We start from the raw sequence: 13017 nt of genomic DNA, 5'->3' as shown, positions 1-13017 counted from the left end.
TTGTGATGCTGAGTTTTGATGAAGGAAAAAACCTGTAAATGTTGATATCATAATAAATGATAAACTACAGAGAAACAAAAAATGAAAGAAAAAATAAATAGGAAAGCTGCAGAAATAGGTGGAATAAATGTACAGTGGGGAAAAAAAATGTGCAGGCACTTCCTTTCATCTAGGATTTTTATACCTTATCAAGTTCTGCTTTAGTATGAGATCCCAAACTTAAGGAACATGGTGGAAGCTAACTTTCTATCTATAAAGAACAATTGGCTGTTGAGTGTTGTGCACAAAATCTAGTCAAAAAACTTCAACAGTAGATTAACATTTGTTACTATCACACTACATCAAAATGATCCAAGTGGATTTAGAAAAGGGAGTATATGTAGTGACAATATTATTGCAATAAAAAATACAGAGAAAGACAAAGAGAATTTTACTTTAAAATGCACATTGCTATTATAAATTTTGAGAAAGACTTTGATCAAAATAAATTATGGACAATAACAGTGACAGTCGCTGCTCATCACACTTCATATGAACAGTCAGAAGTTTATAAAGTGAAACAAAAATAGCAATAAATGCATCAGAAAAAAGGAGAGGGGGAATAAAAATCACTCAAGCTCTGAGAGAGTGATGTTTTCTATGACCCACTTTTAAAAATATTATATCAACAATTTTCATAAAAACTGGAAATCAGAGAGTTAGCAAGGAATTAGATTAAAGTGTCCATTTAATTTAAGTGCATTACTACCTGCAGGTAACAAATTAATAATATAAGGAAGTGAAGATTATCTTTAGCTAGCAATACATTGTCTAAACCAAATACACTCCTGGAAATTGAAATAAGAACACTGTGAATTCATTGTCCCAGGAAGGGGAAACTTTATTGACAGATTCCTGGGGTCAGATACATCACATGATTACACTGACAGAACCACACGCACATAGACACAGGCAACAGAGCATGCACAATGTCGGCACTAGTACAGTGTATATCCACCTTTTGCAGCAATGCAGGCTGCTATTCTCCCATGGAGACGATCGTAGAGATGCTGGATGTAGTCCTGTGGAACGGCTTGCCATGCCATTTCCACCTGGCGCCTCAGTTGGACCAGCGTTCGTGCTGGACGTGCAGACCGCGTGAGACGACGCTTCATCCAGTCCCAAACATCCTCAATGGGGGACAGATTCGGAGATCTTGCTGGCCAGGGTAGTTGATTTACACCTTCTAGAGCACGTTGGGTGGCATGGGATACATGCGGACGTGCATTGTCCTGTTGGAACAGCAAGTTCCCTTGCCGGTCTAGGAATGGTAGAACGATGGGTTCGATGACGGTTTGGATGTACCGTGCACTATTCAATGTCCCCTCGACGATCACCAGTGGTGTACGGCCAGTGTAGGAGATCGCTCCCCACACCATGATGCCGGGTGTTGGCCCTGTGTGCCTCGGTCGTATGCAGTCCTGATTGTGGCGCTCACCTGCACGGCGCCAAACACGCATACGACCATCATTGGCACCAAGGCAGAAGCGACTCTCATCGCTGAAGACGACACGTCTCCATTCGTCCCTCCATTCACGCCTGTCGCGACACCACTGGAGGCGGGCTGCACGATGTTGGGGCGTGAGCGGAAGACGGCCTAACGGTGTGCGGGACCGTAGCCCAGCTTCATGGAGACGGTTGCGAATGGTCCTCGCTGATACCCCAGGAGCAACAGTGTCCCTAATTTGCTGGGAAGTGGCGGTGCGGTCCCCTACGGCACTGCGTAGGATCCTACGGTCTTGGCGTGCATCCGTGCGTCGCTGCGGTCCGGTCCCAGGTCGACGGACACGTGCACCTTCCGCCGACCACTGGCGACAACATCGATGTACTGTGGAGACCTCACGCCCCATGTGTTGAGCAATTCGGCGGTACGTCCACCCGGCCTCCCGCATGCCCACTATACGCCCTCGCTCAAAGTCCGTCAACTGCACATACGGTTCACGTCCACGCTGTCGCGGCATGCTACCAGTGTTAAAGACTGCGATGGAGCTCCGTATGCCACGGCAAACTGGCTGACACTGACGGCGGCGGTGCACAATTGCTGCGCAGCTATCGCCATTTGACGGCCAACACCGCGGTTCCTGGTGTGTCCGCTGTGCCGTGCGTGTGATCATTGCTTGTACGGCCCTCTCGCAGTGTCCGGAGCAAGTATGGTGGGTCTGACACACCGGTGTCAATGTGTTCTTTTTTCCATTTCCAGGAGTGTATGTACAGTAACAGTCTAAAAATTTCATTACATAAGATGAAGGAATGGCCTAGCAACTAAATAATTGAAAAGGTGGTACATGTCACATTTTAACTATCTGAACTGTGACTCTGTTTACTATTATGGTAATGATATAGATGGAAAAACTGCCTAAATTTCAAGCAATCTGTGGAACACCAAACAGGAAAAGAAACAAATTGAATTTTAGCAATGGCAGCAGGTGGAAATAACATATGAGTAGGAAAGATTAAAGAAACCTAAGAAAATCCTGAACTACAACCCATAAGAAAGGTGAGATAGACAGTAAAATGCCACCCTTAAATGTGTGAGAGGAGGGAAGCATTTTAATTAGCACTGAGCTGAATGAGAAGAAATATGCACTTTCTCTAGTTCTGTCTATAGTTGGACAGTGGTAATAGTGAATTCTCAATCATACCATTGGAGCAACTTAATAGTTTGGTCTTCCACCATTCACAAGTATGAAGACGAGTGAAAACTAGAAAATTTCAGTCACAGTTAATGAAAGTTCACATAATAACTTAGCTGCTCCATATAATGAGATACTCAATTTTGATATCCTCAGGGGTTGTTGCTTCAGGAAGTCCCAGAATTCGGTGTTGCTGTTGTACTAATTTTCAAATAAAACTCAGTATAACACTTTTCTTGTCCTGTATTGTGACTGATTATCATGTACATTGGTGGAATAAACATTTGGCCATCTGACAGCCTCTGAAACACTCTCGCACAAACAGCTTCTGAAAGACAATAATGCAGACTGACTTCATGGCTTGTAGTCACTTCCTTTTACAAAAGACTAAACAATGAAATACATTGTTAAACGTGTAATTTACAAAATAACAATTGCATGTCATTAGATGATTTTAGTTACTTATATAAAAATGTGAGCCACATATTGTGCTACCTGTTCTGATATTCAATTTGTTACTTAATTTCATATAAAATTTCAATGAACTTTAGAGTACAACTTTTTAAATTACATCTTAGTTAATTATAAACAAATCACTTTGAATAAAATATTGTTAACAGTATTTTGGTTTGCTCTCAAGTAGAACTATCATTTTAAATAATCATAATGAATAAACATTGTAGCTTTTCAGAAATAGGGGAGAAGTAAATTTTCAAGAATATGTGGTGCAACATGACTGCACAGTTCACATCACAAAATTTCAAAAATGGTTTATTAACAAATGGCTTACTCCCCTTAGGTGCTAATATAAATTGGGTAACACATTAATGTGAAATTTAATCTGAGATAGTGAACTCATTAGTACTAATTTCTTAAAGGGCAGTTTACTACTGTAACTGGGTAGAAACATAACAGTATAAACTCAATAAAGTGAAAAATTCAAGCTGACATGAGGAAGAAATTTCAGATAAGGATGGGAAGGTAGCCCCATTTCAACAGCTCGACCAAGGGAACAATGAACATAAATTTTGGGAAGACAGAAGAAGCAGATGCATAATTTATTTAGTGTGTGGCTTACAGATTTATGTTTTACAAGTACATACAAATAAGTTGATACGAGATAAGATAAAATGATATGAATCAGTATGTGTGTGCAATTTTTATACTTTTAATGGTGGCTTTTATTCTTACTACAAATGTGTGCATAGTCTACAGACAATAGCAGAATGTTCCATACATACAGGTGTGGTGCACGTGTAACATGTAATTTGACTTATTCTATCTTTCTTCTGTACACAATATGCACATCTTCTCCTTTTCTTAGCTGGTGGTTTCAGTGCCCTTCCTTGAACTGGTGCTAATAATGAATTCACTGACTTCTTTACTCCTGCTGTTGCTTTCCCAGATTTATGATGAAAGTCCAATGTCTCATTTTTTATTGGTAGCCAGCATCATCCAAATTATGAATGCATTCATTACACTTAAATTGATCATATTGAAGAAAACCACCAATGGCCAGTACCTTTGTTTTCTCTTCATACTGTGGCATTGTGTCTTCTGGTCCACGGTATCAACACCACTCTTTGCGGCATTGTATTTTATTATAACTTCAGGCTCCTTTACTTGTGACACTGACACCATTGGTTGGCCTTGAAGAAAGCTAAGGATGGTAACTGTGGTGTCACCGCCAGACACCACACTTGCTAGGTGGTAGTTTTAAATCGGCCGCGGTCCATTAGTACATATCGGACCCGCGTGTCGCCACTGTGTGATCGCAGACCGAGCGCCACCACAAGGCAGGTCTCGAGATACGGACTAGCACTCGCCCCAGTTGTACGGACGACTTTGCTAGCGACTACATGGACGAAGCATTGCTCATTAGCCGAGCCAATAGTTAGAATAGCCTTCAGCTAAGTCAATGGCTACGACCTAGCAAGGTGCCATTAGTAACATTGCATGTATCTAAAGAGTCTCACTTGTATCGCCACAATCTCCAGATGTACCAAAAGGATGGATTAAAGTTAAGTATTCCAGAAGCTATGTACTTTTCTTTATAGCATTCATTACGTATCCTGTTTCAGACCTCACACCATCCCGCTTTAGCTTAGCGCGTGCCTTTCAGCTTCCTCTCATTGTGTCTAGGCTGTCTTGTCTAGACACAACAGTAACAACTTTTTTTCTCTTAGGAATTTAAGAGGCTATCATCACATCTGATTGAAAACCAAATAATGTTTACTTCATGTGCCTTATGGTGTAATAAAATCGGCTAGCAGTTCACCTTTGTTTTTTTGGATAGTACTATCTAGCTTCAGATCTTCTGACAACAAATAACGAGCTAAATTGAGATGGAAAAACATTAACACAGATGATATTATGTCCAGACTTTTGAAGTTCAACCACCAAGGTTTTTGCGACATTCTCTCCAAGTCACATAGCTCTGGTTTCTTCCTTCTCTCTCAAATACTCTTTCATCTTCCAGCAGTAGCTTTTTGCACTGTTACAAATTGCCCAGAACTTTGTTCCATATCTACCAGGTCTTGGTGGGATGTATTGTCAAAATGGACAGCAACTTCAAAATGTGACCAACTGTTCATCCATGACCATGCACCATCCTGGAATGTAGGCATCCCAAAAGGTAATTTCCCACATCTCGGAAACTTCTCTGATTGGTTCCAAATTGTCACTTGTCCTGTATTCACATCAGGCTGCTGCATTGTCAAAATGCAACTCCCTCAGAATAGCGTGGAAGTGGTTGTGAGGTGTAATTTCATTGAACAGTGGTTGGCCATTCTCAACACTCCGAAGCTGACTGATTTCTTCATTTCTTGACTTGTAAACACCAACGAGGATCAGAACACCAAGAAAATTTTTGAATTCATGCATATCTATATCCACCCAGTCCTCTTAAACGATTTGACTGTCCTTGTTGGTCCACATACATACTTTGTCAATGAAACAACAACACAAAACAAGATTTTTCATTATCACAGTTTCTAATTGAATAACTTGTAGGTTTCTGGTCTTCTTTCAGTACACCCTTCTTGCTGCACCTACCAGAAATTCCAGCTTGAGGAATATTTCATTCCTATTACAAGAAAAGAATAATTCACACTTGACAGAATTTGCACTAATTTGTTTTATCCATCTTTGTAAAGGAATTCTTCATGATCCTCATCTTTGTGTAATTATGAGTTTTCAGTGACATCTACCTCATTATCACCTATCCAACAATTCCCTTATCTCCTCATCTGTCTCCTCATCTAATAGTCCTCTTCTCCGTAACATTTTCAGTTTGTAGAACAGGCAGCTGTTATAAAATACTGCACCAAAATAAACATGTGCTTTTCACAAGGAGGAATGTTGAACACTAAAAGAATAACAGCACGAGTCAAAAATGGAAAATGACATAACAGATGCTGTGCAGACAGACATCTGGTTGTGTGAAAACTGCTTCTAACCGCATGGACCTGTGAGGCCTGTACAGGAGGAAAAGTGCACCAACACTTTAACACAAAGCCATAAGTAAATTTTTATAATTTTTTCCAGAATTATGACTAACTTGACAAATTAGGAAAAGTCATAAATGCAAGCTTTGGGAGCCAGTTGCTCCTTCTTCTGCCAGAAGGACTGAAGGTGGAGGAAGGGGGGGGGGGGGAAGAAAAGGACTGGAGAGGTTTAGGGAAAGGAGTAGAGTTCAGAATAGTCACCCAGAACCATGGATCTTGGAAGGCTTACTGGATGGGAGATATATACTGCTACTCAGTTTTAGCTTCTGTCCTGTTACTTCTAGGTATTTCCTAAATGTCAGGGATCTGTTGAAATTCAAACTCAAAATATTTCGGGTGTCAACAGTGCATAATCATTGTATGCAAAACAATGTCAATGACTTTAGTGAAAAGATTTGATTGTGTTTGTATTTCAATAATTTCGTTCTGCAAAATTGAAGTTCTTGATAGCAAATGGAAGAAATAATTCATTTCAGTCTTTTAGGTAGGTTACTATGGCTTCTTTTCCATGTGATAAAATTGCTGCAGGTGATAGTGATACCAAAAGTGCTTGAAGCTTATGTTTCCTTTCAGGAATGAGATTGCAATTTGCAGAGGATATGAAGTGAATTTTAAATAAGACACAAAATTCTAAGTGTTATGTGAAAATGGATAAAAAAATAACAAACATAAGTTATTTGATAAGAAATAGTAATGGTAGGAAATATACTTAAGAGAACACCGTATTTGCCTCAGAACACAATTGTGAGGATTAATTTACAGATATGTCCTTTCCAATCCTTTTGATACTAGAGAAGAGGAATGCTTTCACATAATGGGCACCTGCTTCATTTTGAATGTGTAGTGGCATCCCCAGGTCCATCACCAGTGGCCTGCTGCCATGAGTGGTCAAGACACATAGCATTTTTGGTTCTTTGGCATCAATCGGATATTGAATTCTGAAGCATGCAGTTTCCTGTACTCCGTATTGTACACTGAAGTTTGTAGATGAATCCTAGAGTTGTTTTTGCACCTACCAGTCTCCTAGAATGGAGACACAATCTGCAGCAAAGAATGCACCCCATATCTAGATGATGTAGTAGTTTTTACAATCTTCTCCATCCATTTTGAACTGCTACCTACCTACTTCCAGTTTCCTAAAACATTAAACTGGAAGCAGGAAAGTGATGTGTGGTGCCTTTTTGTCTGTTCTTACACTTATGTTTAAGAGCATGTATTGGACTAGCTTTCTGTCTGAAAACATTTTACTTACTTAGTGACAATATTTAGCACAGAGAAACCACATGTTATGTGAAAGGAAGAAAAGAAACATGAATTTGAAAAAAAACCAACAGTAACCTGAAAATTATGAAAGACATGGACTTGATTGAAACATCATAGTTATTTATGTTGAGAAATTTTTTAAATGGTGTTGATATGAAATTTCTGGTATTGCATTAGTTGACTATATATTTATTTACATTCCACTAATTGGTATTTTATGCAGAGTGACATTTCCATTATTTATAAGTAAAGACAAATGTTGTAAAGTGGAGATTGTAGCGGGGAATTTTCTTAGTATTGGTAGCCATATGATTGAATTGATGATTTATGTTTCAACTTTTCACTAACAATAACTGTATTCTACAGAACGGATTCTGATGCTGAACTCCAACTGCTGAAGGAAGCTAGTTTGGCAAGCGGAGCTTTCAGAGCTGTAGTGTGTAACCACTGGGCCCTTGGTGGTCTGGGAGCACTGGATTTGGCTGATGCTGTTGTTGAAGCTTGTGACCAGCCTTCCAGTTTCAGGTATTTAATAATGTTTTGTTTTCTATCTATAAATGAAACTGTAAAATAATGTTACAGAGCTGAAAAATATTAAATTGTCATAACATACATTTTGAACTTTAACAAATATTTAATTTCTCTTTCCTTCACATCACTATGATAACATTGACACATACAGAATGTGACTGAACATTTTACTTTACGAGTTTAATACTTGGAGGGAAGGGGGCACAGCATAATCTATTAATTGAATTTCATTCTCCATTTCTGTTATCTCTGACTGATATGTAGTTTTTTGCCTGACATTTAGTCTCAGTGCTTTTCAGCTGAGTCATATATTGGTGACATGTTTCAAATTTCAAATCACAATAGGTTGTGAATATAGCTGATAGAAATATAGTGCCTTGCAATATGGTTCATTTAAAAGGGATCAGTTTTAAAATTTTTCTATCGGGCACCTACTCCCACTGAGCATAGTATAGTAAAAGTCAATAATTACAGGAATGGCATCAGAAGTCAAGATAAAGAAACAAGAAGTAAAGTCATTTTTCAGAGGTAGAAAAATTAATGATTTCATTTCACACTTTTGTAGTGAATTGCAAAAATATAGGTTAAACATATAAACAATTTTTATCAAATAAATCACATTAGTGTTTTCTAATATAAAACACAAAACATTAGCAGTCAGTCATGCATTTATTGTTGCTTATTGACTTATTGCTGAAGCAATGTGGTTGTCCACTGCTAAAATTCAATTTTTTTATAGTAATCTCACTGGCTCCATTCAGCAAAAAGGGTTTGCTAACATGAAATTAAACATTATTTTGTAGTATAGGTAAACCAATCAGAATACTGGTAATGATATGGGAGCCAGTGCAAAAAATGTCATTGCAGTTAACATTCAACACTGCCAGACATACAACATTGAAAACTACCAATGTTTGAAAATATAGTATGGATACATAAAAAGTTTACTCACCAAGTAGTAGCGGGAGAAAATACATTATGAAAGGCATGGAAATCTGTAAACTTTTGAAGGCAGTGGCTCCTTCTTCTGGCAGAAGACTGGTAGAGCAAAGAAGAGAGATGAAAGAAAGAGCTGGTGAGGTTTTAGTAAATGAGTAGAGTTATAGAAAAGTTGCCCAGAACCCTGGGCCAGGAGAGACTTACTGATGAGATGAGAAGGAAAGACTCTGAACTGTATATCGTTTTCATAATTTTTCATTGGTTTCCTTTACTGCTTGCTGTGTGTACAGACTGAATGACTCACTCTCTTCTTCACGAGTGTCTTCCTTTTGACTCTTACAACTGCAGTCTGGCTTCAATAGAAGTTGCAGGTAACCTTTTTCCCAATGTATTTTATCCCTGATAACTTCAGAATTATAAAGAGTGTATCCAGTCAACCATATTAATCTTTTTTTTTCCCTAAATCAACAAATGTTATAGTGGGTTTGCCTTTCTTCAGTCTACCATCAAAGCCTATTTGTAAGGTCTGTATCATTTCACATGTTCTTACACTTCACCAGAACCCAAACTGATCTTCCAGATCAGCTTCAGCCATCTTTCCAGCTGGTCATAGGCTGTGTTCCGAAAATGAACAGCACAGAGACAGAAGTGATGACACTTTCTGCAGGACCTGGCCATCATTTTGCAGGACAGTGCTCAAGCACGTACAGCACAAGCTGTTACTGATTTGTTTGACTGATGGGGCTGCTAAGTGCTATACCACCTATTGCACTCCCCTGACTTAAGCCCTCGTGAGTTCAACTCAATTTCTAAACTGAAAGAAACACTTCACGGCATTCGCTTCAGAACTGCTACAAATTCGCCGAGCAATAGACCACGCCATTTGAACTGTCAACACAACTGGCACTGTTAAGAGTATCCTATGACTTCCACATCGCTGGCAGTGGGTTATACACAATGCTGGTGACTACTTTGAAGGTCAGTAAAACTTGGAAACATGTATCTATTTTGTACGAGCTGTAAATAAATAGTTACCGCTGTTAAAGTTCCAACTCTTGTAATTCGGGCCCAATCTTCTTTGCACTGCCTCTACTCCATCTATAAAATACTCGTGCTTGGGAGTCCCAGAGTTCTATATCCCATCGCTGTGATTGAAAACTTTAGCCTTAGAGCAAGTATGCCACCTTAAAAAAAAAATCTGTTCAACTCATACTCAACCTTGGAATACCACTAGTCATCACCACATCAAGAGCCTTTACCTTCAGAAACTATATGTCGTCATCCTAGAATCCAGAACTTAAGCAGAAACAGACACAACAACACAGTTGTGAACCTGCCCTCCAAAAGCCTCAGTCCCACAGATGTATGACCTTTCCAAAGGTCTCACTTTTTACCCCACTCCCTAGTTCAGTCTTGTTGAGCTTGTTAGACGTCTTCTCTCCTTCTAGTTTCTTAAGTGGAGGCACTTTCTGCCACAAATCCTATGAATCAGACTCATTCCAAAGCTAATACTGAACTCTACCTCACTAAATTTTCTCCTCCCTCTAACAGTGATTCACCCCAAGTCCTCCAGACTCATTCCCTGATGAGTTTTCCATAATTTCCTAACCTCTTTGCCTCATAAGCATTCTCCAAATCCCTCACTATGGAAACCAGCATCATATTAGCAGAAAGAATCAAAATCCTCTACCTAAAAACTTATCCCAATTTTATAATCCTACTTGCTGGAAAAGGCTCCACCACTGTTGTTATGAACTGCAGGGTTTGCACGACTGAGAGCATCTACCAGCTAGCAGCTATGTCCATCTACAAGTTCTGCCACATTAACCCTATTCCAATAGTCTAGCAGGATCTCCAGTCTCTTGTCAGATCCCTAGATCCATCTCAGAACCTCTCTCTGACTATCTCTCTCTTCACATTGACCACTCCCAGAACTCTGCCTTTTACATGCTTCTTAAAATACATGAATGCAACCAGTCAGAAAGCCCCATTGTAGCTGGATATTGTGTCCCCACAGAGAGCATCTACAATCTTGTTGACCAAGACCATTAGCCTATTTCCTGTAATGTACCCTCCTACATAAAACACACTAACTAATTACTCTACCAACTATCCACATTTCCTGTCCTTGTACCATCCGATGCTGTGCTTGTCACTGTCAGTGCCACCTCTCTTTGCACTAACATCCATAATGCCCATGGCCTTACTGTCATTGAACGCTACCTTTTGCTGTGCCTGACTGCCTCCATGACTCTAAACCCACACCCTCCTTTGCAGTCATCATGAAAAATCCACACCCATAATTGATTGTCCTTTGAAGTCATTACCTGCAAACAAATCCATAGTTCGGCTGTAGGTAGCTGCATGGCACTATCCTATGCCAACCTGTTTGTGGACAGTCTGGAGGAATGCCTCCTAGTCACCCAGAATCCCAAAACTTCACGTGGTTCAGATTCATTGATGACATCAGAACCGACAGGGAGGACACTCTATGCATATTCCTCCAGAACCTCAACACCTTCTTCCCCATTTTTTTCACCTAGTCCTCTTCAGCCCAGCAAGCCACACACCTCATTGTTGACTTCCACCGAATGGATGGCTCCAATGGTACCTCCATTCACATCAAACCTGCCAATCACCAGTAATACCTCCATTTTGACAGCTATCAGCCTTTCCACACCAAGAAGTCCATTTCACACAGCCTAGCCACCTGTATTGTCACAAGCAGTCCCTATCTAAATGCTCTCAGGGTATGGCAGAGATGTTTGCAAACCAAAGTTATTGTCCTCACATTGTCTAGCAACAGATCTCCTGCGCCCTTTCTCCCCAGTCACCTACCATTCCTCAATACCACTGATTGGCCACAAATGAGTGCCCTCCTTGTGACTTAGTATCACCCTAGACTGGAGTGGCTAAATCATGTTCACCGCCAGGTTTTTGACTATTTGTTGCCATTCCCTGAAATTAGAAATATCCTCTCCACTATCCTCCCCACCTCTCCTACTGTGGTATTCTGCCATCCGCCCAGCCTGTTACACCTATCCTATACCTGCTTCCAACTCTTTGCCCTTTGGCTTATAACCCTATAAAAGACCTAAATGCAAAGTGTGTCCCATACATCCTATGACTACCATCTACTCCAGCTCTGCAACAGGCATTTCCACTGCATCAAATGTGGGCCATATAGCCTACCAACTTAGTTTCAATCACTGTGTGGACACAACCACTAATAGGCTAATAGGCTGTTTTTCCACATGATTGGCCACTGCCAAACTGTGGACAAGAGACAGCTGGACCACCCAACTGCTGAGCATGCCATGCAACACAGTGTGCTAGACTTCAATGGCTGCATCATAACTGCTTTCACATCATCGCCAGATTTTTCTGAGTTGCGCATGCAGTAACTTTCCCTGAAACACATCCTTCATTACCTTCACACCACCCTCCTCTCCCACTCCCCCCTCCCCATGATGTCAACCTTTGTTAGTCACTGCCATGTGCCTCTTACCCTTCCCTGTTCCCACTCCAACCTCACACACACTTTCTATGATCCCCGCTACCCTCTCCCGCACAGCTCCATCGATGCTGCACCTACCACGCACTATCCTGTCTAGTAATGGGATCAACCAAATGAAAACAATCAATTCAGTCAGTTGTTGGAAGACAGTCGACTCATTCAGTTGTCATTGTATGTATCAGTTGAATTATTCACTCATTCTTTGACTCAGTCTGTGGGAGCAACCAAATGAAAGCACCCAACACAATCCATTCTAGTTTTTTATGTTGACTGAATTATTCATTCTTTCTTTTCAAGTGAAAGCAATCTTTAGTTTGTCTGTTGGTTGAGCTGTGCAGTCATTTGTTCAACTGAAACCACTCTTTAGTGTTTCAACTGCCTGAGCGATCCTTCATTCTTTTGAGTGCAAAACTAATTTGCTGTACTTTCATTAATTGAACTGAAGCAATGGCATATAATCAAGGTACACACACTCCCAGAAGGTAGCCTTATACTGACAGGGTAAGTAAATACATCTTAACTAAGTACTAAAAGGAGTTATTTTCTTTTTGTCATTTAAGACTGATTCATATATTTCAGTGTATTGTAG

General features: G+C 40.1%; 1 protein-coding gene across 4 annotated transcripts in view; it reads left to right on the top strand.

Moving 5' to 3' along the window:
* LOC126480754 (C-1-tetrahydrofolate synthase, cytoplasmic) overlaps positions 1-13017 on the top strand; it is a 171049-nt gene that overhangs the window by 124429 nt on the left and 33603 nt on the right. For all 4 annotated transcript variants that reach the window (XM_050104037.1, XM_050104040.1, XM_050104038.1 and 1 more), the window contains exon 17: positions 7808-7966. In XM_050104037.1, the coding sequence (XP_049959994.1) occupies positions 7808-7966 (159 nt within the window). The remainder of the gene's footprint in view (positions 1-7807; positions 7967-13017) is intronic.

Source organism: Schistocerca serialis, chromosome 5, assembly GCF_023864345.2.
Source record: "Schistocerca serialis cubense isolate TAMUIC-IGC-003099 chromosome 5, iqSchSeri2.2, whole genome shotgun sequence".
Taxonomy (NCBI): domain Eukaryota; kingdom Metazoa; phylum Arthropoda; class Insecta; order Orthoptera; family Acrididae; genus Schistocerca; species Schistocerca serialis.
The sequence above is the reverse complement of the archived record's forward strand: the minus strand, read 5'-3'. Positions and strand labels throughout refer to the sequence as shown.